We start from the raw sequence: 26354 nt of genomic DNA, 5'->3' as shown, positions 1-26354 counted from the left end.
TAATTTGCAATAACACAAGGACGACTGCAGAGGACAGGTATACACCATTCCTTGTACACCACCAAGAACTCTGGGTAGGAAGGTGAAAAGCAAAAGTTGTCATTTCTTATTGATTAGCAGAGACAGAGTGGGCTGATTTTTATGGCAGGATTGTGAACAGGAACAAAGCAGAGCAGAGACTGACACAACTTTAAAAAAGCTTCTAGCTCTTGTTTTATAATTATGGATACCACGAACCCATGAATCTTGAATATAAAAGGGAAAGTGGTGGGGATCTCTCAGAGACGGCCAAGTCTAGCAACCAACAAGGTGAGTTCAAAATACCACTATGAGATAACTCTGTTTTGGACTTCCCTACTTGGCAAAATGAGATGTGGTAGAGTGCACAGAGCAGCATTAATGCTTACCCTTAACACAAGGAAACAGATAAGGCTGAGATTGTGTAAATGTACACTGTAGCTCTGTGTGCAAGAACCACCAGCTGAACAAGCCACTATGGCTAAAATCAAGAGTTTCCTAATTTGTAATTTGTATGTCTCTGCTTTAAGGTCTTAATAATGCCCATAAAAATGGGTTTTTTGAGCATCTGTAAGACAATAGTTTCAATGTGAGCTTTTACAATTACAGTATTTTAGCAATGGTATATTGCTGTCCAACTAATCGTCTCTAAGCACTTAATAAACATGTATGAATTTGATCTCCAAAGAACTGGTCGTTAATTACAGCTGACTGCAAGAAGTGGTGATTTTTATTTTATGTTTTTTAGAGAAAAACATCAAAGTCAAAGAAAGATTGTGGTTTATCCACAGGAAATTTCTTGTAGGACTGCGATGAAAGCTCAGGCCTCCTAACTCCTGGTCTAATGGTTTCACTACAAAGCCGTCCCTTCTCACTTCATGCACTTTCACTTCATAAGTGGATGTGGGTGGTATAGGCACAGTATGAACATGCTCTTTTTTTTCTCTCTCTGGGCTACACAGATGCCGGCTTTTTGGTGTGTCTGCTCTCCTGAGCTTGTTGTTAAGGCGAATTAAAGTTGACTTTGTGACCCAGAAGTTTTGAGAAATATGATTTATGACTTGCTGTTGCTATCTGCAAAAATGCTGTTAGAGGTAGTGTGCTTTGGTCTCCTGCCGATTTTGAACTTCTGTGGTTCCGTGTTTCTGAGGAGATACGCTATCTCTGGAAAGCCACCTGGCTTTCCATGGGGTTTGAGATACTGGAAGAGCAGTGAGCAGGTTGAAGGCAGCTGAAAGTACCTGCTTTCTTGTGGATTCACCTTGTATGCTGTTAAACACAGAAACTGGAGAAAGCACTGGCATCCTTAGTGTGTAGAGCTGATGGGTAAAACATATACAGAAGTTGCACTGGAAAGTTGTGTTTCTTGAAGCTAGGTCATGTATGAAGTGCAGGATGAGCTGCTTGTGAAGTGTCATGGCTGAGCATCCCTTTGAAACCATATTTATAACTGAAGACTTTTCTGATGGAAGGATGAAAAATGCTCTAAGCTGTAGCAAGCTCTGTATCAGAGGAAGGTGAACAACTGAATGGATGTAATAGGCAGTAACAAGAGGCCAACCAGATCTCGGAAGACAATATTTAGGGAAAAATATTCCCCTGAAAAGTGAAACTGTTCTTTCAGGTAGTGATGTGATCCTTGACACTACAACTCTGTCCTGTCACTTTAGAAAACGTAACAATTGTGAACTTATTCTATGCTTAGTATTCAATAGTAAGAAAATCTCATGTCCTGTTGGCTTCTGAAAATTGACATAGTGAAACAGTTAAAAAGTTGACTGAAAAAAAGTTTGTGTTTTAAAGAAGTTGTCTGAATTGGCAATGATGATTGTAGGTAAAAATATATGCTGTTGATGGGATTCATAATGGAATTATATTGATTCAGTTTGAGAAATGGATTCTTTTATTCCAGTTATTAGATAGTTTAAGACTGCAAGTGATTATAACTACACTACTTAATGCAAAAATTCTCTTCTAAAAATACTCTCCCACATCTGTGGAAAAATGAGTTTAGTTCAATCTGTAGGAGAGTTTCACACCCCTTGTGCAGTTCAAGGAACCCAAACATATAATGTGTGATGGACTCAGATCTTTATATTTCAGATAGGAAAGTTTTGCGCTGAGGGTAGTGGAGACATGAGTAAATTTCTGCTAGTAGAACCAAAACTTCATAAACGTGAATAGTTACCACATCTGGGTAACTTCTGGACTTTTTGTATATTGAGGGTTTCAAAATGTGAGGAGGAAAATGCTATTAACAGAATATTGGGGGAACTTTTGAGTAGATTTCTTTTATATATGTGTCAGCATATAAAATAAGCATGGAATATTTAAGTTCAACTCCGTTACAAATACGGTAAATGATCAAGTGCAGCAGAGTTTTTGTTGGTACAGCTTTTTGGCTTGAAGGTATCTAAAACTCAAAATAGAAATAGGCTCACACCTGATATTATGGCATTTGCTTTCAAGAAATATATACTTCAACATACGTGTGGAAAAGACATAAAAATGCTACAATCCGTCGGAAATGGGTGAAATGAGAACCTGTACGTAATTATAGGATGAGAATGTAAAACCACCACAGAATTAACTGAGCCTGAATTCAGCTACTGAGTGCTGAGTTTTTGGAAGGTGAGATGAGCTCAGCAGTGACAATGATGACAGGTGGTGGTGCCGCTGGTGGTGAGGAGAGCTGTGTCATTTCATTGCATGCTGATTTATCATCATCTGCATGGACCCTGAACACCGTGCCAGAAGCAAGCAGAGATCCAAGAATAACCTCTCCACTGGCCAGTGGTGTATGTAGTTTTAAAATGAGCGTACCAAAAATGCGAGCTGAAAGGGACAGGTGTGAAGCCAGGAGCTTGCAAGGGAGTAGATAAGTGTTACTCAGCTAACAGTGGCCTTCACATTGCAAGAGCTTTTAAAGTTTTCCTGTCAAGAGAATGAAGGGGTTTATTTTTGATGTGTTCTTTGTGGGGAGAAAAGGTCTTTTGTTGTTTTTTTATTTTTCCAAAATACTTTTGGAACGAAGTGAGTTGTGTCAAGAAACATCTGATAAAAGCCAGTAGGGATCTTGACAAACCACATCTAAACCAGTGCCATTTCTCCCACCTTTTTTTCTTCCCTCTTTCCTCATGCTTGCGCCTCAAACTTGCCAACTGCACCTGAGGAGTGGTAATCGTATGTCTCAACCTTTTATCACCTAAATACAGAACAGAAGGAAATAAATGTGAGCCAGAAAGTGTAACCAAGTGTTGGAAATCTGAGAAAAGTTTGGAGACAGGAGCTCAGGAAACTAGAAATCAGAGCTTTGCTTGGCGTAAGTTTTATTCAGCGTGAAACATCATTCTGTAGTTTAAATTTCCGCTTTTAAATCCAAATGTGCAACATAGAGTTTGACCTTTGCTCGTAAAAAATTATGTTAAATACATTGTAAGACCTAGTGTTCTACCTATGTTGAACCTACAGAGTAGTGAAACCAAGTGCAGGCAAACAGAACAACACAGGAAGAAGTAACTTCAACCCACGGTCTTCCCTGCAGCTCTCCCCAGAAAAAAACATCTCCTCATTGCAGACTAAAGCAAGAAAGCTACTAGATTTGCTGGAGTTCTTTACCTGGGGTGTAGCTGATTTCTGTGGCACAGTACACAAGTTGAAAGCGCATAGCTGGTCTGAGAGCAAGTGTTTGACACATGTTCAGTGAAGATGGCAGTGCTTTAGGACATCAGGATTCAATTGCCGTTGCGTCAAGGTATAATGTGGCCCAGATGACTTTTAGTGGAGTAGTGCATATTAAAAAAAAATAATAAATCATCAAACAATTCTTTCATACCTATTTTATTTAATTTAATTTCAAAAGTTTACATATATCAACTACAGAATCTACCAAGACTGCATCTTCTTTCAATTTAAATATTCTTGGTCTTTATTGCTGTATAATATAATCAGCTTTCTCCTCACCCACAAAAATAACAAACAGAGAGACAAAAAAAGCCTATGATACAGTAGTGTCCTGGTAGTTTTCACCCCCGTATTATGGCAAAAGAGAATGTTGTTTTGATTGGTATGTGAGGGGTTTCTGGAAGACAACCGTGGTGCAACATGATGAAAGCTTTATTGGTTTTTATCCAAGTTAAAAAAGATACAGATCTGTATGCTATCTCTTAAATGGAAAAAACAACAACCCCTTATACCCCAAAACTAAACTCTGAAAACAAAAAACAGTCGTAACTCCATGCCTGGTGCAGCTGGGTGTCCCATATGTGCTTTGTTGTGGAGACCAAAGGACAACGTGTGTCTGTGTATTTTTAAATATATATGAAGACAGTTTTGCAAGCGAGAAGTGAATTGAATCCAGAGCTCAGAGCTGGTTAATTATCTGTGATGGAGATGATTGCTCTGGTAGACTCTCCTGAAGGACGGTTTAGGTAGGTTCTGTTGTCCTTGTTCTTAATTCATGCAGTACCTGTAAGGAGAGGTTTTGGTCTATCTGAGAATGAAATGCAAGATATCTATGGTAGAAGGATGATTAATCTTGCTTGATCCTCAAAGTTTGCAACGGCAGCGTTGAGGCAATGTTCAAGTCAGTTTAGGGCGCATTTACAGATAGGCCACCCTGGTACTAGTACTGCGTGCAACTGTTCATCTCACCTTCTCCTTTGAGGAATGAGAATGAGTTGTATAGCTGGGTGTTGTGTCTGCCAGCTGTGGACATTTTGGGCATTCTGTGTTTTGCTCCACATCCCAGAGCTGCCTCAGAGTGTGGCACATCCTCACACAGGGGATGTACGTTTGCCTTCAGTTCTCTATGCTGTACCATGACATGTAATCTGGAGACATGGTGCACACTTGTATGTGACAGCTTATGATGAAGCCTTTCTGGAAATCTGCAAGCTTAAGCTATTTCATGTTGTTCTCAGACCACATGGGGTAGTGGAGGGTTCACTACTTGCACATTTCTAACATAGCCAGTTGCATTGAGCAAACACATATGCACACGGTGCTGAACTGATTATAGGTCTTGGCAAAGTCCTTCTGGAAGAGAGCTGGTGATATGTCACTGTAATGATGATGGTGATCCACTCCATCCAGCATGGAAGTGAGATTCTCTTTGACACAATTAAAGGATCAGAGAGCTCAAACACAAAAGAACATATTTGAAATGTACAAATAATATATGGATAAAATATGAAGGGTTCAAAAATGCCATAAACTAAAAGGAAAAATGTAATATAAGTTGCAAATGTCTTTGGAACGTGTCTACAATAAGTGCAAAATGGATCAGTCTAAGTTAAAGCACTTTTTATTGCCAATAAGGAAAACATTATTAAAGAGCTGGTCCAATATCAAAATGGCATTTTAAAAGCATACGGTTACCTGTATATAGTTTTTATTAGCTTTCAAGTTTCTTCCATTGAGTTGTTAATGGTCTTTTTAAGAATTATGGTCCTGTAAGTGAATGGCTCACAGTGTCAGTACTTCTGCTGTTCGGCATTGTGCTGCTGTGTAAAAATAGATACTTCTATTTTTTCCTCCGTTAAATATCTGGCTTTATTTCCCCATTATGTTTTAATAGAAAGTATTGAAGGAAGAAAAATATTAAGCAGCAACCAAAAAAATCAAATGAAAATGCAACCATTTTATATTGAGCTTATGGCCAAATAAAAGGACATTGTGAAGAAAAAACAATGTTGTATAAAAGCTTTTACCTGTAATACTACTGTTAAAATTACTATCATACCAGTACTTGCTCACATTATATGAAGTTAACTGCTGTAATTGCTTCCTCTGGGGCCTCTTGGCTTCTTTATCTTATGTGTTAAGCTGCAGATAAAAATTTCCTAGTCTGACCATGCATCTGAGTGAGCTCTGTGCAGCATTTTGTATCCACCTGAATCAAGTGCTGAGCTCTGGGTCCAAGTACAGTGTGGATCCCCTCCCTTATTGATCTGGTGTGCTGAGACCTGCAGTTCATATGCTTTTTGTCTATCTCTCCAGTTTATGTATTTATTAGACCTTTTTCCTGCCCTTTTTTTTTGTTTTTCTGTTTTCCCCTGTGTCTGGAATCCACTTGCTGTAGATACTTGTCCAAAATGGGCAACTAAACAATGACTGTGTACCACCACCTCTTTATAAAATGTCCTCATGTATTGTCCATGATTTGCATCCTCTTTACTCATTTCCTCATCCTTTCTACACATTAACTTCCTGGCTGTAGTTTTCATTTTCTGTGTTGTATCTGAGATTGTTCAAAGAAGGGAAGCATTGTACATTTGCACTGTAAAGCGCTATGGCAAAAGGCAGTACTGTGAAGTAGCATTGCGTTTGGAGTTCTTGTGAGTACAGAGGATGGAAATGTGATAAAATGCTGTTTAGAAAAATAAAGCAAAAAGATCTGATGTTTTCTCTGACAAATGGAGGCTTCAGTTTTTCTGAGTCCCTGTTTTACGTAAACATTTTTGCAAAGATTCAATGTTAAAGAGAGAATCAGGTCATCTTTAACTCTGCTTTAGATTACACTGCATTTTGCTCATGTAGGGCATATGGTAGCCACACCATCTTATGGATGTGTAAACCCCAACCTGCAGTGTTGAAACTTCCTGTAAATTCGATATTTAGTGACAATTTTTCAATCATGTAGATGCTTCCATTTCAGTTTTAATTTTCTCTTTGCTAAGTGTTGTATTGGCTTCAATCTTCAGAGTTGTGCCAGACGTGAGAAGTTGAAGACTACTGTTTCTGCATCATCAAAAACCAGGTATTGCTCAGCCCTGGACTGCTAAGGTTCTCAGTCCAGGCTCCCCTGTTGACTGCAAAGCCAGCTGCCCCTTTCTTTAGGGTGGCCATGGTGTGGCTCACCTCCTCTTTCATATCTAAAGATCTCATCTGAGGCATGGAAGCAGCAGCTGCATACTCCTCCTTCCCTAGGGGGATGCAAGCCAATGTGTTGTAGAGCCCTGGCAGGGAAAATCAGATTTCTGACAGCTCATAGGTTAAAAACTTGTGTATTTGGGTTTTGTTTTCTTGTTTTGTTCTTTTAACTGCTTCTGCCATCTTTCTATTCAATTATATTCAGGAGCTGCAATGGGATTTGATCTTCCCCAAGGTTTGGAACCATCAAAATGTGTTCCGATGGCCATCTAGAGTCATGCATTTACATCTGTTTTTCTCTTTTGTCTCGTGGTTTATTAATGGTTGAAGAATAACAGACCCTGAGATTGTCTCCTCCTCCTTTTTTTTTCTGTCTGGGTGGCAGTATGCAGTTGAGGCATGGTTTGGGAGAGATGGGGAAGAACTGATAAATGACTGTGCAAAGGCTATGTAGTGGTTGTGATCTGATGGTGCCAGTTAAGTGAAACACTTCCAGGTTGTGCTGATTGGAAAACACTGGGGCAAAAAGGAGCCAGGCAGGGTGGCCAGGCTTGAGATAAGGGTATTAGTGAAGGATTGCCTGTGGGACCTAAAATACTGATAAGAGCAGCAGGCTCTCCTACTACAGGGAGGGAGGCTGTTGATTATTTGCATGTGATAGAGAATATGTGGGGGGTTTTTTTGCTGTATATGACAATACACCGCAGATAATTTTCATATTTAGCACCTTACATCCTCCCCAACCCAAATACTCAGTTCTGGGGAGAACTGGAGCAGTTAACTGGGTTAGATGGATTGGTGATTCAGTCTGCCAAATGCTTTTGCTAAAAAGAAATGAATAAAATTATGTTGGCAGGCAGAATGCATAGCATACAAGCTTTTTAGACAGTAAACCAAGAGTTGGTGGATGAGTGGTTTGTTAAAGAAATGAGAGACAATTAAAATCATTATACATTGAAATGTTGATGATGTGGTAGCGTAAGAAACCTTTTTTAAGAGATTCGTGCTTGAGGCATAGTCTGTCTATGATCTAAACACGTTAAGCATTTCTGGAGAAACTTGCTGATGTGGACATGTAAGATGCAGCACAGTGCACTGATAGTGAACAAGAACTTGTTTAACGTGAAAATGAAGAGGGAACAGAAATGTGTGATTTGTATAGCTTCTGGAAAAATGTCTCTGTGTGTCTGATTTAACTTGGCGAGGTTTCCAGTCCTCAAGCAAGAGCTATTTGACCCAGAAATCAATCTGAAGTGGAAATTCAAAAAATATCTAGAACTCTAGCCCATGGTAGTAAGAAATTTGCATGGTTTTATGTACTTGTTGTTACAGGAAGGGTATGTATTCGGTGCCTAAAACCATATATAATAATTTTAGCATAAAATTAATACCTTCGATGTCATCAGGTTTCTTGGCATAATTAAACCTGTCCATATGTGGAAATGTTCAAAGATGGAAGCCAAGAAGGGAAAAAGAAAGCAAATCACAACAAAAGAGAGGTTGGCTGGAAGATAGCTATCTGGAGAGATGAGCAGGCAGGTCCAGCCTGTTTGCTGGGCATTGCCTCTTTCATACAAGACAGTGCAAAAACTGCTGGTGAGACAGAGCTGTAATTGAGAGGAACTGATGTGACTCTAGGAAAGCTATGTACGACTCTCCAACCAGAGGCCTGAAAGAATTTTAGGCATTTTCTGTAGACTTAGCGTTGCTACTATGTGTTTATGAACAGCTTGTGACTGTGGCCATAAGGTACTGTTACCAACAAACTATGTAGGTTAACTCACTGAATAGTGCTTAGATTGGCCTAAGCAGCCCATGCAAACTGTCTTGTCTCCTCCATTGAGAAGACAACTCAGAAGAGAGATTTCTTACAACTGACAAACCAAGCACAGAGGTGACAGGACTTCCTAAGTACGAAGCCTGCCCCTAAACCCCTCTTTCTGTTTTGGGACCAAGTACCTCAAGTACTGTGCCATTCAGGGTTCACTGCTCTGAGCTGGGTGACAGAAACATCTCTTCTCATGTCATGTGGCTTAGTACTTGGAGGCTGTGGGAGGAAAGGAGTTTATTGTAAAGTATGTCAAGAGTCATTGAATGTAGAAGTTAGTGACCTCACCTTGATCAGCAAACTTCCCACTCTTCTGTAGGCTAGGAAAGGTAGTTTCAGTTGCCTGTGTAAAACGAGCGGTGTGGACGGACTGGATAAAACATCGTTCCTTTTCCAACAAAGACCAGACTGCGACTGAAACAAGAGCTTTCTCTAACTGCAGAGGAAGGCATAATTAATAAACAATTATGTTTCCAAGACCTCAAGTTGATATTTTTTAGTTTTCTTTGTGTCAGCCCTAGATTCTCATTTTCCCGTGGCGCTTGAGTTTCTCATTGCAAAGAGAAACTCATGCTCAAGGTGGGAAACCTTTGGATTTCAGGCCATCTTTCTGCCTCTCCTATGTTTCCCTCCCAGCTATCTGGGCAGTAACATTGCCTGAGTTCTTGCTCTTCAAAGAGAACAGTGCTGTCCCACACAATGAAATCATCTCTGTCTGCCTTACAGGCACTGTGGGCTTCAAGGCAGGCATAATCCCTTTCCTGACATTTGAGTCTCATTAATTGGGTTAACAAGATGCTATCTGTGCTCCATACTTATGTAAATATAACCTGCTAGCAAAGATCTTAATGGCACCTGATATATCACACTGCCTTTACATCTATCAAGAGGCACCCCTGCAGGAGTCACTTCCAAAAGCAGGTTGTGTTCTTGGTCCCATGGCTCCCTTTATAAGGCGTTAGAAATGCTGGTGGTCAAGGCCAACTGTTCAGATGTCTTTAAAGTGTCCCACTGGTGACCAAAAATCACTTTGTCAAGATGACAAATGGCTTGTGCATACCCTGTTCACCTTAGAGCTTTGCTCTAATGTCAACTACGTTTACTTGTCAGAAACAGGTATTTTTTTTACTTCCAGCAGTGCAAGTTAGGCAAAGGAAAGAAAGGAGTAAAGGGAAGACACAGGCTGAGGGGAAATCTGCTTGTATGGCTTCTATTCAATATATTTTTATAGTTGAGATTCACAAGCTTCGGGCATACCAGAATCTGTTTGTTTGTACATGTGCAAAACAGAAAGAAGGGAATTTGCTTTTCAGAAGTGAGAACTGTCCCTGCAGGGCTACGATTATGCAAAAACATGTTTTAACCACTGGATTTTTCAAGCCGAAAGAAATTGTGTAATATTAGTTTCTTATTTTGAACGACAGACTTCTTTCCAGAGCAACATTTAAAAATAACTGTTTTAATTAGTTGGGCCAACCCAGTACATAGGGCATTGTGCATGTGTCTGCTCAAACCTATGAGCTCGCGTGGGTGGTTTCATTGACTGCGGGGGTATTGTCATGTGGTGAAGTGATTGCTGCTGTGAATTAGGGCTGCTGCGTCTCACCCAAAAGCAGCGAGGGCCAGGCCACAAAACATGGTCAAAGTCAGCTCAGGGACTGTGAAAATGGCTTTGACATCTTTGGCTTTTAGTTTCCTCTCAACGACTTTCATGTCACTTTTTGCTTAGTTTGCAAGTCAAAATGCACTTGTTTTTTGTTCTCCTGGTAGCTACAGTGTTCACTGCAGCTTTGTAAGTCACAATCCAATTTAATTCATCAATGTGGTTGATCACAACAAAGAAAAGTCTCTTCCACCTTCCTTCTTGGCATCTGATGGAAGCTTTGTGTCCATCAGGACTTCGAGTAGGTAAGAAGTAGAGACATATAGAAATGAGATGTCAAATAAAACATCATTTAACTTTTTTTCTAAGTAAAGTCTCCTGTGGACCTTGAGCCTTCTTTTGCTGGTACCAATTGAATGAAGCCTGCTTGAGGATGAATGCTGCTGTGAGCTGCCCGTGAGTTTGGATTCTCATTGCCACTCCAAGGTTTTACTAGCGTGGAGCAGTTGTAGCAAAAAGGAGTGAGCTCCTGTGAAGTGAAGGCAGCATTAAAAGACCACAAAAGCTTTTGCCCCCTTCAAGGAGGCAAAATGCCTGAAATGCTCTTGGTCCTATTCTCTTCCCATTCTTCTCTATACAGACTGACAAGCCTGGGGGCTGCCCCTTTTCTCTGCACGCTGCTGTAAATAACCTCCTCTTTTTTTTTAATACCACTGTGTAGCACAGGCAAGATCATGTAAGAAAACAAATGCGGGGTCAGCGCTCAGTTTCCTTGCAAGTTCATTAAAACAGCAGTGTCTGGAGGCCTCTTGCCTGCATAATTTTATAATAGAAAACAGACTCTTGTTGCTTTCTTTTGGGCTACTATATTTATTTCCTCGTTGTTCCTCAAGCATTTTGGTCCCATTTCAAAACTTGCCTCAGTTAAATGAAGAGGGGTTTTTATTTGGCGCTTCCCAGTATAAAAGCTGTGCTGCTACTGCGAAACTTCGAGGAGTCCTCTGCATTATGAAGCTGGGATTGACAGGGGGTTTCCTGACAAAATAGCATTAAAAAAAACAATGTGTGGATTAAAAATTTGGAAGAAAATAAAAACGCTTCCCTGGCTGAGATCTCCTGGTGCTGCTTCTGGCATGCATCACATCTTTGAGGATACAGTATCATGAGAAAACTGTCACTTGGTGATGTATTAGGGTAATATATCATGAGAGCATCGTTTCTTTAGAGGATATGGGCAGTAAAATACATGATTTGGGCCAGACAGAGCAGCAGGGGACCTTGCTTTTTTTTCTTCCCTCTTCTTTAATCTAGCCCTGTTTTTGTGTTGTACAGAAGTGAGTTTCTTCATGGGATATGACTTGTGGCAGAGTAAGTTAGGAGGCCCATTGGGCTTTTTAAACTCTTTAAGAAGTACGTGGCCTCAAGGGCTGCTTTGTTCAAACAGGCTCAAGCCCAAAACTAGAGCCTTTGCCACTGCCTAAATCTCCAGTGTAAGGGGTGAGTAAGCAGACTTTAGACAGAGAAGGAAATAAAGATGCAATGACAGGTAACTATTGCTTGTGTAATATATTTGTAGGTTTAGCCCATCAAAATGTGATTAAATGATGTTATAAAAAAAAAGCAGTCAGTGCATGTCTCTTAAATAAATGTCAAACTAAGTTCTGTTCACATTAGTAGAAGAAAAATTGCTATCTGTCAGTATTCAGTCTATAATAGCAGACATAGTTTCCTCATACAGAAACAGGAATGCTGAGCTGATGGACTCAGGTTTTTGTGTACTTTAAAAAATTGTTTTCATAGTTTTTTTATCTCATTGGCAATATCAGTTGGGAAATTAGCTGAACATAGTCTATGGGAGCAAGATTTCAGTAGTTAAGAAACAAAAGTAGAGTACTGTTAGGACACTTTTGATGAGACGGTTAATTTTTGAGATGAGACATGTGATACTGTGGCTTACTCTGAAATTTGTTGAATTGGAATGATTTAATAATTTATTTTAAACCTTTGGCACAATGTGCTTTGCCCTCTGTGAAATCAGCTTAATAAATCATCAGTGCCATCTTCAACAATTTTGAGAGCTAGAATTTACTTGGAGTTTTCAGACCAGTTTGGCTCTAGGATGATATGAGCAACCTTCTTCTCCAAGTCGTCATATGAAGGGGGATCAGCAGAAGAGTATGCTTCAGGAGCTAATATACCCAGGGCAATGATACTGTTCCACATTTGCTGACTTCAACTGTGTGTGAGTGGCCTCTGAATCAAGCTAAGGCAGTGGAAGATTTTATGGCCTTTAGCTGCCCATCACTTCTCTGAGGGAATGAATTCTGCCCCATCAGCTTCATTCAGAGTGAACCTGCTAGATTAGGCTGGACCACACTCTAAAGATGACTTGAGCTAATCAGCTCAAAATGAGTTGGGCAGTGGTCACCCAAAAAGTTTTACTGGCCTATCTGAGTGACTTAGAACATCCAGCAAGGGGCAGAGCTTAAGTTTATAGGGCTGGATCAGTGAGCTGCAACCTTTTCCAGCAGCACGGGTGCAGGTTTGCACCTTGAGCTTCAAATCGACAGGTATTGCTTGTAACTCCTGTTTTCTTAGGCACTGACATCAGATTTAGGTAACTGATATAATTCATATGAAATCTTCCCTGACAAGAAAAAACATGATTGTTTGTTTGTTTAAAAACACATTTAAAATCTGTGCATGAGATGCATGCATCTCATGAAATCACAGAATCTTAAGGGTTGGAAGGGACCTGGTGTGGTCTCCCACAGAACCTTAGTGCATGCCCCTTCCTTGCTACCTCACTCCTGGATGACTACAGGTAGTTTTGGGGCTATAGTATGAGTTGCTGGGAACCTTTGAAGACCGTGCAACCTGACAGAGGAGAACCTTCTTTTGCAGGGGGTTGGACTGAATGATGTCTAAAGATCTCTTTCAACTCCTACCGTTCTGGTTTTCTGTGTCTCTGATTTCTAGGAGACCATCATGCTATTTCATTGACAGGTAGAGAGTTTTGCCTTGAACTTTACAGCTGAAGAGCTCTAATCCAAAGTGGTACTTGGAAGTTGAGGTGGAGGCAGGGAGACTGAGAGCTTAAGAGGTCTGGATCCTGCTCTAACTTTCTCACTGACTTAATCTGTAGTTATGATCATTTTGTCTGTGTCTACTTAGCCGATTAGCTCACTGGAGCAGGGTTGTACTCCTTGCATGTGCTTATATGATGTCTGATGTAATGGGACCCTGATCCCAGCTGCAGCCTTAGCATTTGCATTCACACAAACAAATGTAAGAGGAAGAAAGCACTCTCTTTTCACCATGTAGTAGTGCAGGGCTCTGCAGTCAGGGAGTACTGGGATTGCAGCAGGCCACCGAGGTCACTTCCCTCATGCTGGTGAACATCATTAAGCACAGAGAAGACAAAAAAATTAAAGATCTGTTCAGTCTATAAGGAATTGTGAGTGATGTGTCCTGAATGACTTGCACATACTCATGTCTTTCTCACAGCAGTGGGGAATACTTGTTTGCTGTGAAACTCGGTGTCGTCTTTCAGCAGGGCCTTTGTTTTAATCATCTTTCCTAGGGAGTGGGGAGAGCTTGAATTATGAAGGGGGTGGCTGATGCTGGCTGAGCACTATGGCAGGGAGGGCTGCAGCCTCCTCTCTGCTTGCCTTCAGAGAGGCCAGATAAACTAAAGAGGTTACAGGGATGAGGGCATAAATTGGAGGCTACCCAGTGCTCTAATCAAAAAAGGAGAGAGAGACTCTCTGGACTGAACAGGCATGTTTCATACCTAATGAAATACCATCACTTTCATCTAATGCAGTTTATGCTGAAATCACAGTCATGTTGTGCCATGGGCAAGGACCTAATGCTGAAAGTACTGAAGAATATGCTTTGCCTTCACTCCTCTGAGTTGTTTGGTTGACTTTGAAGACACGCTTAAAATAATAGAGCTTTCCTCTGTGGGGTGAAGCATATGCCTTGGTTTGTATGTAGGTTTATGTGGTTAAACAGAGAGGACTCTATCATTTTACAGAAAGCAGACGTTGTTTCATAGGGAAATATTTTTTTCCACCTTGAATTTAAAGACACACCTCGTGTGTTAAACCGTTTTTGTTATAGTACTCACTAAATTTTGTTTTGCAAGGAAAAAAACCAACAGATAATTGGAGGGGAACAAGGGAAATGAGACCTGTTTCTCATCTCCCTTGGCAGTAGTTCGACATGTCTGCAAACGTCTCTCACTGGGGAGTGACATCTCCTCCCTGAAGCCAAGTTGTGTGTCTCTTGCTCAGACAGAGAAATGCCCATGGCAGACAGAAGTCCCACAGTATTAGTAGGGATCACTTGCTTCATCAACTCTTCCAACTAAAGGGAAGTAGATTGAACCTGAGACGGTGAGTTCCAGGAAGGAATGCCAAAGGAGTAAGGGTGGTATTTTCAGAAAGCACCTCAGGGTTTGTCTGGACCATAAGTTACACACGTGCCTGAGCCTGTACTCCAGTTCAAGTTGGCCCAATGCTGGCGTTGTCTGCACATAAGCATAGGTGCAGGCACATGCTTAGGAGCCTGGTGCTCCCAAACTTCGCCGAGAGACAGAGTCTGTGGCCAGTGCTGGCTCAAACATTTTCTCCTGTGGCCTGTGTGGACTGAGATATGATGTCTGGCAGAGCCATTAGTGTGGCCAGAGAACGTGAAGATTGTGGCACGTGGCATGAGCCTGCATTTGAGCCTGTGCCGTGCCTTGCGGTGGAGATGTTGCCTGTGTGACTGGAGTGCACTTGTTTAGTTTAAAATGTCTTTTTCTTCCCCTGAGGTCATATGTGCATATTTGAAAGCTGCATCCCAAATTCCCCTGGGGGTAACTTTTGCCAGTGTTTGAAAATTGTTATTGTTGTGGCAAATCATCTCTCAGGCTTCTCCTGGCAGAAACTTAAGGATGCTCTGAACTACTTGGTGAGGAGTCCTATCAGCGTTACTAATGGGACTGTATATGGTAGTATGTGGCTGAGTAATGGTAAAAAAATGAGTGTTTTCAGGATTAGCCATTAATGGTAGTTTGTGTTTCTACCTAGTCTTTCCTTGTTGCTTTTTTTATTTTTCTCTCCACAGACTTTTTCTGGTTAAATGAAAGTTTAAGCAATATTTTTCCTAGTTAATGTAAATAGCTAATAACCTCAAAGAAGAACCTCATGAGGTTCACCAAGGACAAGTGCAGGGTCCTGCACCTCAGAAGGAACAAACTCATGCACCAGTACAAGCTGGGAGTTGACCTGCTGAAGAGTAGCTCTGCAGAGAGAGACCTGGGAGTCCTGGTTGATAATAAACTAAACATGAGCCAGCAATGTGCCCTCGTGGCCAAGGCGGCCAATGGCATCCATCAAGAAGAGTGTGGCCAGCAGGTTGAGGGAGGTTCTGCTCCCCTTCTACTCTGCCCGGGAGGCTTCATCTGGAGTCCTGTGTCCAGTTCTGGGATCCTCAGCTCAAGAGGGACAGAGAACTGCTGGAGAGAGTCCAGTGCAGGGCCACCAAGATGATGAGGGGACTGAATCATCTTCCTTATGAGGAAAGGCTGTGGGAACAGGGGCTGTTCAGCCTGGAGAAGAGGAGACTGAGTGTCAGGAGGTTGGGACAGCACTTTTTTTTCTGTTGTATCTAGTGACAGGACAAGGGGTAATGGGATGAAGCTGGAACACAAAAAGTTCCATTTAAACATATAAAGAAACTGTTTCCCTGTTGAGGTGAGGAAGCCCTGGCACAGGCTGCCCAGGGAGGGTGTAGAGTCTCTTTTTCTGGAATTTTTCAAAACTAGCCTGGACATGTTCCTATGTGACCTGATCTAGGTGAACCTGCTTTAGCAGGGGGTTTGGACTGGATGATGTCTAAAGGTCCCTTCCAACTCCTACTGTTCTATGATTCTATGATATCAGAACTGCAGTGAGGGCCTCCTAAAAGCATTTTTAATACCAAAAAATCGAGGGGGGAAAAAAAAAGGCAAAACCCCCAGACTCTCACTGTGGAAATCTAGCCCCTGAGAACCCACATCTGCAAGGTCTTCTGCAGCCAGCTGTGACAGCACAACAGTAGGCTTGCTGATGGAGGCACTCGGTGGTATGACCCTGCCTGGAGAAATGAAGACGGACTCCTGATTTGATTTTATGTTTTTCCTCTCTTGCAAGCCAAATCCAGGTTGAAAAGAGCCATCCTGCCGGTGGCTGTTGTGAGCCGGCAGGAGCCCAGTGGGGAACCCTGTAGAAAGTTGGCTGTGGCTTCCAAGCTGTGGTTTGGCACACATCCTCTCCCAGACCTCTGCCAAATATTCAGATCTCTTTTTAGTGTTTTGTTTTTCATTGTTTTTTTATGTTAGCATTGTGTTTAACGGTACCACATGAGTTTAAGGCTGTTAGACTGATACACTTTATAACCAGAATAGGCTATTTTGTGTGGAGTTCTTTGGTGGAAGGTAAAAATATGAGGTGTATATAGAAGGTGAACACGTTGCGTTGAGGGGAGGTTGTGGTACAGGTAACATGAAGCAGTAACGCTGGTATTAGGTCTGGTTAGTGTCTTTCTCCTGGGTGGGAGTTTGACATCACCTTTGCATGCCAAGTTAAAGAGATCTTTGGTTCCCATTTGCAAAGCGTGGGAGAGGAAAGAAACGTAGGCACCCAACAATACTTTGTGGTCTTTCCCCAAGCACATTAAAACGTGATTTCTCCATCAGTTGGGCTCGGCATGTGCAGGACAGGAGTCTAGGGTCATCCTCTGACATGTCCCTCAATTTCCCCTTCCGAGGGAGTCTGGAGTAGCAAAGCCAGCCCTTTGCTGGGCTGAGCGCTGGCTGGGGAGTTGCGTCAGCTGTGGCAGCATTGTTCTGCATTGGCCTGACCTCTTTTAAAAAACCTACGTATTTTTCCAGCACTAATAAAAACCTTAGCTGAGGTTCTCTCCCTTTCTGTGTGTATGTGTGTGCCTGAACACTAAATTAAAAAGGAGGGGGGGGGGGAAATCCCAGATGTGATTCTATAAACCATCTGTTTAAAATAACTATTGTGCAGGGCTATAATTAAAAGTTATTTATTATGAATCTTGGGATCCCATTATGGATTTGCCTGACTCCCAGGTTTCTGATTTAGCGAACAGTTTGTGTATTTATGAGCTATGTGTCTCTTCCGCACTTCTCGGTGCCAGAGCGCGTATCCTTTACACAAAAGGAGGGGAAGGAAAAAAATCCCCTACCCTCCCATAACTGTTTGGCTTCTGAATGTTGCCGTCTTAGAAGTTTTCTTCTAAGAACAGCAAAAATCAAAGTATCTGAGAGCTTTCAACAACTCCAGAGACGTTGTTGACAGCACAGATGGAGGTTTGGTAATACAGCTCTTCCTGCAGGCAGCTACTTAGCGACTTTTTAAATGTATGGCTGGGACAAGTAGTGAAATGTTATGATTACTTGGGGGTAGGTGGGGGACATATTTGGAAGGAAAGGGTTGGTTGCTAAAGTCCATTTTCTCTCACCCTCCGCTTTGCCCTTGTGAAATGGGAGGGAAGGAGGCAGCAAAGTTGAAACAAGCAGATGGACAGTAGACATTAGGAACAGTGTTTTGGGCGACAGGGTGAAGGGGGGAAAAAAACCCCGACCTGATGACAATTGCTCTTTGTATTATCTTTGTGCTTTTACACCCAGTGGACCTAGGAGATCTGCACTAGATAATGTCTGACTGCAATAGACTAAACAATGATTTACCAGCCCTATTTTATCTGCTGCTGTGCTAAGATTGATCAGCATGGTACATTAACCCTTTCCTCCACATTTGCTGGCCTAGTTTTCCACATGCAGCATTGAGGTAAAACAAGAGGATTTTTGTAAAGAGCTCTGGGATTAAATATGGTCCTAGAAGCAGCAAGAGGTGCTTCCTAGAGCTACGCTCATCACTTCATAGGACCAGAGGGATTTTGATGTGAAGACTGCTCTGGGGCAGTATGTTGCCATTGTGGCTCTACCGGATTGTTCAGCAAAAAGCCCTAAATGTAATGGTGCGGGCTGCAGCCCTGAGCAATGCTGTACCTCACACCTTGGAAGAGCAGCCTAGGCTTGATGACAGGGAGTTAAGGACCTTGGGATGGCATCTGAAATAGCCATGGCTTGCCTTTAACACCAGATAGAGAGGAGGAACATCAGCTTTGCAAATCCTACCCTGGTTCAGTCCTTAGCTGCCATTCTTGCGCTGGCAAAGCTTGTCTCTGTTTACCTGGGATACACAGATCTGTGCCGCAGGCAGGAGGTTGTAGCTTGTCCTCCTGTAGTGACAGAGCTGATCTTGCTCTGTAAAACAAATAAAATTTAAAAAGTGGGACTGGGAGGTGTGTGTGAATGTGGCACCTCATGCCCACCTTTGAGGTGGTGATCCAGGTTTGGTGCCCTCCATGTCCAGAGAGAATTCAAAGATAGAACTGCTTTCACCACAAGCATCCTTGCTCTTGGGACTAGTGGCTTTTGGGACCATGAGGCTGCTGAGAAGCAAGGTCTACTGGGATAGAGAAAGGAAATATGAATCTGTAGCCTACTGCTTAAGACACATTCCAAGGGCGAAAGACCCTTCAGTTCCCGTTGCTGCACTGCGAATCACTAATGTTCTTTATGTGGAACAGTTTCTTAATGTAAAACAGCCCTTGGTACCAGGACACGGACTCCAAAATCTTCTTTCCCAGAAAACCTCTTATCTGTTAGGACATATAGCCTGGCTTAGGCTTGCTTTCTCTTTCCAGTTACTTACATCCTCACCTGTAATGCAGATCCTGAGTTTGCAGTTGAGCTACCAGCATTGCTGGTATTCATAGAATAGTAGGGATTGGAAGGGACCTCCAGAGATCATCCAGTCCAACCCCTGCTAAAGCAGGTTCACCTAGATAAGGTCACATGGCAATGCATGCAGGCAGGTTTTGAAAACCTTCCTCTAGAGAGGGAGACTCCACACCCTCCCTGAGCAGCTTGTGCCAGGGCTCCCTCACCTGCACGGTAAAGAAGCTTTTCCTTAAGTGGATCTTTTTGTGTTCCAGCTTTTGTCCATTACCCCTAGTGCTATCACTGGACACTACAGAAAATAGGGCTGCCCCATCCTCCTGACATACACCTTTCAAATACTTGAAAGTATTGATAAGATCCCCTCTCAGTCTCTTCTTCTCCAAGCTGAACAGCCCCAGGTCCCGCAACCTTTCCTTGTAAGAGGAAAGAATTTTAGGGGAAGAAGAGTAAGATCCAGATTTGGCTGCACGCCTGAGTTGGCTCAATGGTACCAAACTTGTCACTGGCAGATAAGATTTCTGATTTAAGTGATGTAGGGCAAATGGAGGGCTTTTATTTAGGAACAGTAACTATCAAACTATCTCCTGTTCGAAGTAGGTGTGTCAGGGTTATTCTTAGGAACATTTTGCATTGCCAACAACAAGCAACCGTGTTGGGATGTACCTGAGGCTAAAGGGAGGCAGACAGGGCTTAGGGGAGTGGATGAAAACCTGCCTGGGAAGTTGGGCTGCATGAGACATTTGGCCCAAAAGTCCCCTGGAAAACAGAGAACAAAGAGAGCTGTGTTTTACTTCTCATCTCTCTTGCTGCTATTCGTAATAATTTCTTCCTTTGAAGAGGGAGTCTGAAGGGTAGACCCCTGACATGGGTCCAGCTCAGCTAGGCTGGCCCAGATAGGCACTGTGCATCTTGCAGAGGTGCATATTGCAGCTGGTTAAATCATATTCTCCAAAAGAACATGCTCCAAACTGGAATTTGTTCTTCCTTCAGACCTGCTTTCACCACGTGGAAGATTTTCCCACAGATAAAGGTAGGGGGGCCGCTAGGCTTATTAAACCTTTCCTTGAGCAAACTCTTATTAAAGAGAAACAGATCTTAGCAGCACTCTTTAAAATACACACTGTTTGCAGTCAGTTTGGTAAACTTGATTCTGCTGCCCTTCAACAGGCTTTATGGAGACAAAGTCAGGGGATGCTATATTCAAGTAAAAGGATGCAAGATTTTCACCCTGCACTCTAAAAAGTAGTTGTTGAGCCAGTTGCACTGCTGTGCCGTGGCTGCTCCGTGCCAGTCCAGAGCTACAGACCTGCCATAAACTCAGCTTAACTCACCAGTTAAATTGCATTTATGGTTGCTCTGCAATGCTGGAGTGATGCAGAGCAGCCAGCACGTAGCAGTGACCTGGCTTTTTACAGTAGTCGTTTGTGTCGCTGCAGCTGCGCTTTAAGGCCTGATTCCCATTTGCTGATTTCACACTGGCTCCGTGAGTGAGAGTCCTCATTTACACTGATAAGATTGAAGTGCCTTTATAGCTTCCATCAGATCAGGCAGCAACTTTGAAGAAAATAAACCTCTGATTTTAGACAAAGAGCTGGAGTGTAATAAAAGCTGCGTGTTATCCTTCACAGGCTTCTTGAATAGGGCCACAGGGAGCAGAAGAAAGAGTCTGGAAAGCACAGATTCTTTTCCTTTAGTTTTATGATTTACATTTTTCTAGCCCTTTGATTTTTTTTTTTTTTCAGTCTCTAATTAAGTCATAAGACTGGGTGAGGTGGGTGCTTGCATCTGGTAGATGGCCACCTGTGTCACCTAATGAACCGAGCTACTAATTATAGGTGGAGGTGACTTCTGAGGGCTACTTTGTCAGGAATTTCAACTACCAAAATGTTGCTGAAAGAAATGCCTGAAGTATTTGTTTTCTGCCCTTATTTAGAAGTAGGGATAACGATAAGGTTTGACACCACAGAAGTAAGGCAGGCTATAAAAAAACCTGCTACCTGCTGTCACACGTCCTCTATTGATGATCCTTAATGTGGTCAAGCTGCTCTTTGGCCTTGTCTGTTGCTGGCTTTTTGCCTTAGGAGGCTGATGCTAACATGTACAGTGGTTATGCCTGCTTGTGGTGTTTCATTCGTTCTCAACATTTGAGGGAGAAAGCTGAATTACTGACTCTTTTCTAGCTTAGCCTCTATAGTAGCCTCTTTTGAAGGGCCCCTGTATAGCTAGGTAGTAGAGCTAGCTAAAAATTACTTTCAGCAGTGGCAGAGAGTGTTGTTTTCTCTGAGATCACCATCTCTTCCTCAGCCATCTGTCCTTTTGTCACCGTGAGAAACGATTCCTGAGCTGTGCAGTTCATGGAGCAGCACCTTAAGACCTTGACGATATTTTAACAAGCCCATCGTGTAGATAGTTGTTAATTTAAGTAAAGTGTGTTTCTTCAGAGAGGCATCTTTTTTTTTTTTTTGCTATGATGGGTAGCAGTCATGAATTACTGTCTAAGTGGATTTTAAGCATCATTTACTTGGTGTCTTGGAAAAATCAGGGACTGTTTTCTAGAGTGTTGCCTTCAAGGCGAGAAAGGTGTTTTGAATCAGAAGGACCTCTCCTGTAGTGAAAGCAAATTACTAGCTTCACATTTTGTTTTCTGAATTGCAAGAATGGTAGCCCTGCATTTGGTTTGCTTGCTATAGCTTTTGTCTACTTTTTCTTTTCCCCCCCCAGAATAAGGAAGTGACATGCAAAAGGGAGAAGTGTCCGATGCTCTCCAAGGACTGTGCTCTCGTCATTAAGCAGAGAGGAGCTTGCTGTGAGCGTTGCAAAGGTGCGGTTCCCTTCCTGTTGTTTCTCTCTTTTCAAGATGTTATCACTTCCCATTTCTGTTGCCAGAGATAGGAAGAAGTTGGGAGCCTCTCAGCTAGGGACATGGCTGTCACCAAAAGCTAGAAAAGGGCGGTAGTTGTAATGAAAAGAAGTATGTTTACAAAGCTGGTGTAGATGCATAAATTCACGTATTTGTCCTGTAATTATTAGGTTTTGTGCAGTGTCAGTCTTTCAGAAATATATCTTTAACATACTTCATTGGTATGTTGTCAGTCTTTTGAGAGACATCTTCTAACTTTATCAGAAGTATTTTAGATCACATCCATCTGCTAGTAGTCACCAGTCAGTAGGAATTCCTTAAACTTTTTGTGTGACTGGAGAGAATAGGAATAATGCTTCTGAGTCGTGAAGAGCAGAGTAATTATTCATGACTATTTGTATTTCTTCTCATACTAGGAACAAACCAACAAAATTCTATTCATTTTACTAAATATTTCCCAATTTGAATAATAATTTTGTGGAGTTTTTTATTAAAGTCAAAATGGGCCATAATATGAATGTTATACATTTATTTATTGCCCATTGCTGTATCTTCCAAGCTCATTAGAATAAGATAGCTATCAAATATTTAAAAATCAATAAATTAATTGTGTAAGCATGCGTGGCTTGTAACTATCATGCTTAATGAGGTGGAGAATGTTGGATTCAGCGAGCTTTACTTTATTTTTCTCTGTTGTGTAATTCCCCAGTGGTGATAGAGTGGTTTTGAGAGGGAGATAGGGTAGGATAAATTGTTGGGAAATGCAAGCATTTATTGCCTTCCCAGAGGAAATATAAATGCAGGAAAACAGATTACACTGAAATTCAGATGGGAGAGACGTATGATGGATATGTGTTTTTCCTGGATGGCTGCAGAGGTGTGTTAGCTGCTCTGCTGATGATTTGCTTCTGTGCTGCAACTTTGGAATAGGTTTGGCAAGCCCCAAATTAAAGATTTGTTTAGAAGTCTGGCACTTAAAAGGAAATTAACTGGAAAAATAATTAAAGCATCAATGAAACAGCAAGAATTTATAGTAATAGGTTTTACATCATTATAATGTAAGTTATTTCTCCTTTCAAGTAGTGTTTAGTGTCAGCTTTATAGCAAAAGATTCCTAACTGTTGGTTTGATTAGGCTGAATGTTGATTTTTCAATTCAATAATGAGGATGTCTAGTTGGTCAGTGGTCTGAAAAGTGTATATAGATACATATGCAGATGTACTTGCATGCATGCAAAATAATTCTGTGATAAAAGAAAACCTACACTTCAAAGTTGAGGCTACAGATAATTCAGACTCATTGTAGGTTTTTCTGGTTTTCCTGAATTGGGGTGGGCACCTACAGATCATTATTAATAGGCTTGAGCTGGCATCCGCAGGTTAGTATGCCTGACATCTCTAATGGGCAGATGAATAGAAATTGCTCAAAAGTAGAATTAGGAGACACAGGGATAATTGCAATATAAGAGGGAAGAGTTATGTCTTACAAAGATGTAAGTATGAGTCTTTTGAATGTATCAGTAAGCACGTGGACAGAGAGATCCAAATAATAGGCATCCTACAACTTCCCCCAGCAAAACTACAGAAGACACTAAGCAGCTCTGAGCTTGTAGAGAAGTTCTTCTCTGGAGGTTTTCAAAAACCCACCTGGATGTGTTCCTATGTGACCTGATCTAGGCAAATCTGCTTGAGTCCAACCTGATTGGATTGGATGATCTTTCAAGGTCTCTTCCAACCTCTACCATTCTGTGATTCAAGTAACTAACAGATGAAGACAATGAACGGTCATTTTTGTAATGGAAAAGGGTTACCAGCAGGTCCTTGCAAAGTTCTGAGCTTGTTAACGGGCTTAGAAATGATCTAGAAAAGGGGTGAAGAGGCACAGAAAGTTTGCTGCTGCTGATCTGATCTCTTTAGCATAGTAAAGGAGAAGGGCTCCCCATGAGGAGATGCAGAAGGTTCATAGAATCATAGAACAGTAGAGGTTGGAAGGGACCTTCAGAGATCGTCTAGTCTAACCCCCCTGCAGAGGCAGGTCCACCTAGATCAGATTGTACAGTGATACATCCAGGTGGGTCTTGAAGACCTCCAAGGAAGGAGACTCTACATACTGGTGACAAAATGACAAAAGACTATAATGTGAATAGGAATAAACAGGTGCACACAGGATATCACAGTCCTAACTTAACAAATATAATACTAGAGTCTGAGATGACAATTATCAATTAACAAGTCTTTCTCAGTGTTATAAAAGATAATTCTGTGGCAAGATAAACTCAACCTGCAGTAGCTGACCAAAGGGAAAACTGAATGTTGTATTTGTTAGAAAAGGAGAAGGATACAAAACAAATTCCCTGTTCTCCCTCTGTGTGAGTCCATGATGTATCTGCTGAGGGAATACCAGGTAGGCTGCTTATTCACACTCCTCTCAAGCCTCTCATAGAGCTATGGAGCTTGTCTTGTGTTTTACTTTTCCCTAGGTGTCTGTTGTTAGCTGCTATCATAGAGAGGGTTAGAAGGACATTTGATTTGATCTGGTCTATGAAGACACTTCCTCTGTTCTTCAGATGCAAGAACAGCTTTAAATTTCAGGCATATTTATTTTTTTAAAATATAAAGGTTCTTGAGTTCCAGGAGTTTCAAGTTTTCAAAGCAAATGTGAAATTTCTGGATAAGTTTTCCTTCTCTTTCTGAAAGGTAAAACAAAATACACAAACTACAGCAGTCCCAACACCACACATCACCAGGTTGTTCTGATGCCATGGGAAGAGACTGATGGAGCCACCTCTACCCCTGGAGAGTCTGCTTGCTCTCGTGCCACTCTGAATGCTGCTGAAGCTGCTGCTCTGTTTCGAGCAAAATCCAAAATGAGTGTCCCACGAGGAATATTTGGGGAATCAGCCTGGCAGTGCAGCACCTCGGCTGCTCCCTTCAGTGTCCCAGCAGCTCCCCAGCACTCCCAGCGTGGAGCTCAGCTGCAGCCAGGACTTGGCCCTGCAGTGCTTGTTCTCAGTTACTATTTTGTCAGGCTGCCAGAGTGCCTATAGGGAATGCAAGCAGGAAAAGGGAAACAGGGATTTATTTATTTTTTTTTTACTGTTAGGTATTTTTTATGTTTCTAATTTTTTTTACTGTCTGCATTTCATCTAAACCTGAACAAAATGTTACGAGAAGAAGACATCAGAACTTGATGGCTTTTTTTCTTGGCTTCATTCCCAAAGCCTAGAAAAGCTTAATCAGGCCTTAGGGGCTCCTGCCAGCTGTCTTAGATAGCTTCATGTCTTCCTGCCTTATGAAGGAATGAGTGGTTGCTGTCATTCGAGTACAATATCAGGAGGATAACATCAGGACCAAAGGGTATGTTTCCAGAATTGGCTTGTGTAGGAAGGAAGCCACTACTCATGAGTCACTTGTGATATTGCTGCCAGGATATTCTATTCTATTAAGAGGAGCACATGAGGGCTGGATGTGTAGGCCCAGTATCTCTGATGGCAAAGATGTAGTGTGAGACAAAGAAACATTATATGCCTGCAATGGTGCCTCCAGCTGCACCTCCTGTCTTTAGAGCTTTGCATTCAGGAATAACTGAATTGTTAGTAGATAATTTTTCCTGCAAATGATTATGTGTTGAGCCTAACTCCCTTGCTTCCATATTTGTACGCTACTTTGATTATTTCTGGAGGGATTTTCCCTCATTTTTCTTACTAAAAAAGTAAGAAACAGCAGCAAGTATAGCTTGTGCAATCAGGAAATTCACTGTGATGGAAACAAGGCGTTATCCCTAACATGTTAAAAGATTTGGCTTGATTTAAGATTTTAATCCACTAGACTAGCAATGTGTTTTAAAACTATTCTTGACTGTAGACACATAGAGCCGTGGGTAGTCAAGTCGGTGGGTCAAGACTCTCTCTTGTGTGTGTTTGTGCATAGTGTGGAACAGAGAACTGTGGGGCTGTGATTACAGCTCCCTGCTGTGCAAGGAGAATGCAAACAACTGTGTATAATAGTGAGAATTTTTGGTGAGATTATTCTTCTGATGGATAATTATTGGAGTTTATGAAACACACTATGTATCTCTAGCATACTATTATTTTGGAACTATTAAAAAATTAAGCCCTCTTATTACTTTAGCACAGGATAAACGGGACACTTTTCATCTCTCGTTTTATTTAGTACGCTTAATGAAAATGTGGGATCACTGAGATTATAGAAATAGATTTGGCACCATTTTCTTATTTAGTTGAAGACTCGAATATAGAGCTCTCTACACCTCTAATAATAAGTTATGTGCTCTCTGAAGAAGTGATATTACCAGCTCAGGCAGGGCTGCACAAAGTTTGCATTTCTGAAATCATGTACCATGTTCT

General features: G+C 41.7%; 1 protein-coding gene across 4 annotated transcripts in view; it reads left to right on the top strand.

The window, feature by feature from the left end:
• BMPER (BMP binding endothelial regulator) overlaps positions 1-26354 on the top strand; it is a 153354-nt gene that overhangs the window by 4339 nt on the left and 122661 nt on the right. For 3 of the 4 annotated variants that reach the window (XM_061997112.1, XM_061997113.1, XM_061997110.1), the window contains exon 3: positions 21850-21949. The exons of the other annotated variant lie outside the window; for it this stretch is intronic. In XM_061997112.1, coding sequence (XP_061853096.1) covers positions 21850-21949 — 100 coding nt within the window. The remainder of the gene's footprint in view (positions 1-21849; positions 21950-26354) is intronic. 4 annotated transcript variants of the gene reach the window in all.

Source organism: Colius striatus, chromosome 5 (genome assembly GCF_028858725.1).
Source record: "Colius striatus isolate bColStr4 chromosome 5, bColStr4.1.hap1, whole genome shotgun sequence".
Classification (NCBI taxonomy): Eukaryota; Metazoa; Chordata; class Aves; order Coliiformes; family Coliidae; genus Colius; species Colius striatus.
The sequence above is the reverse complement of the archived record's forward strand: the minus strand, read 5'-3'. Positions and strand labels throughout refer to the sequence as shown.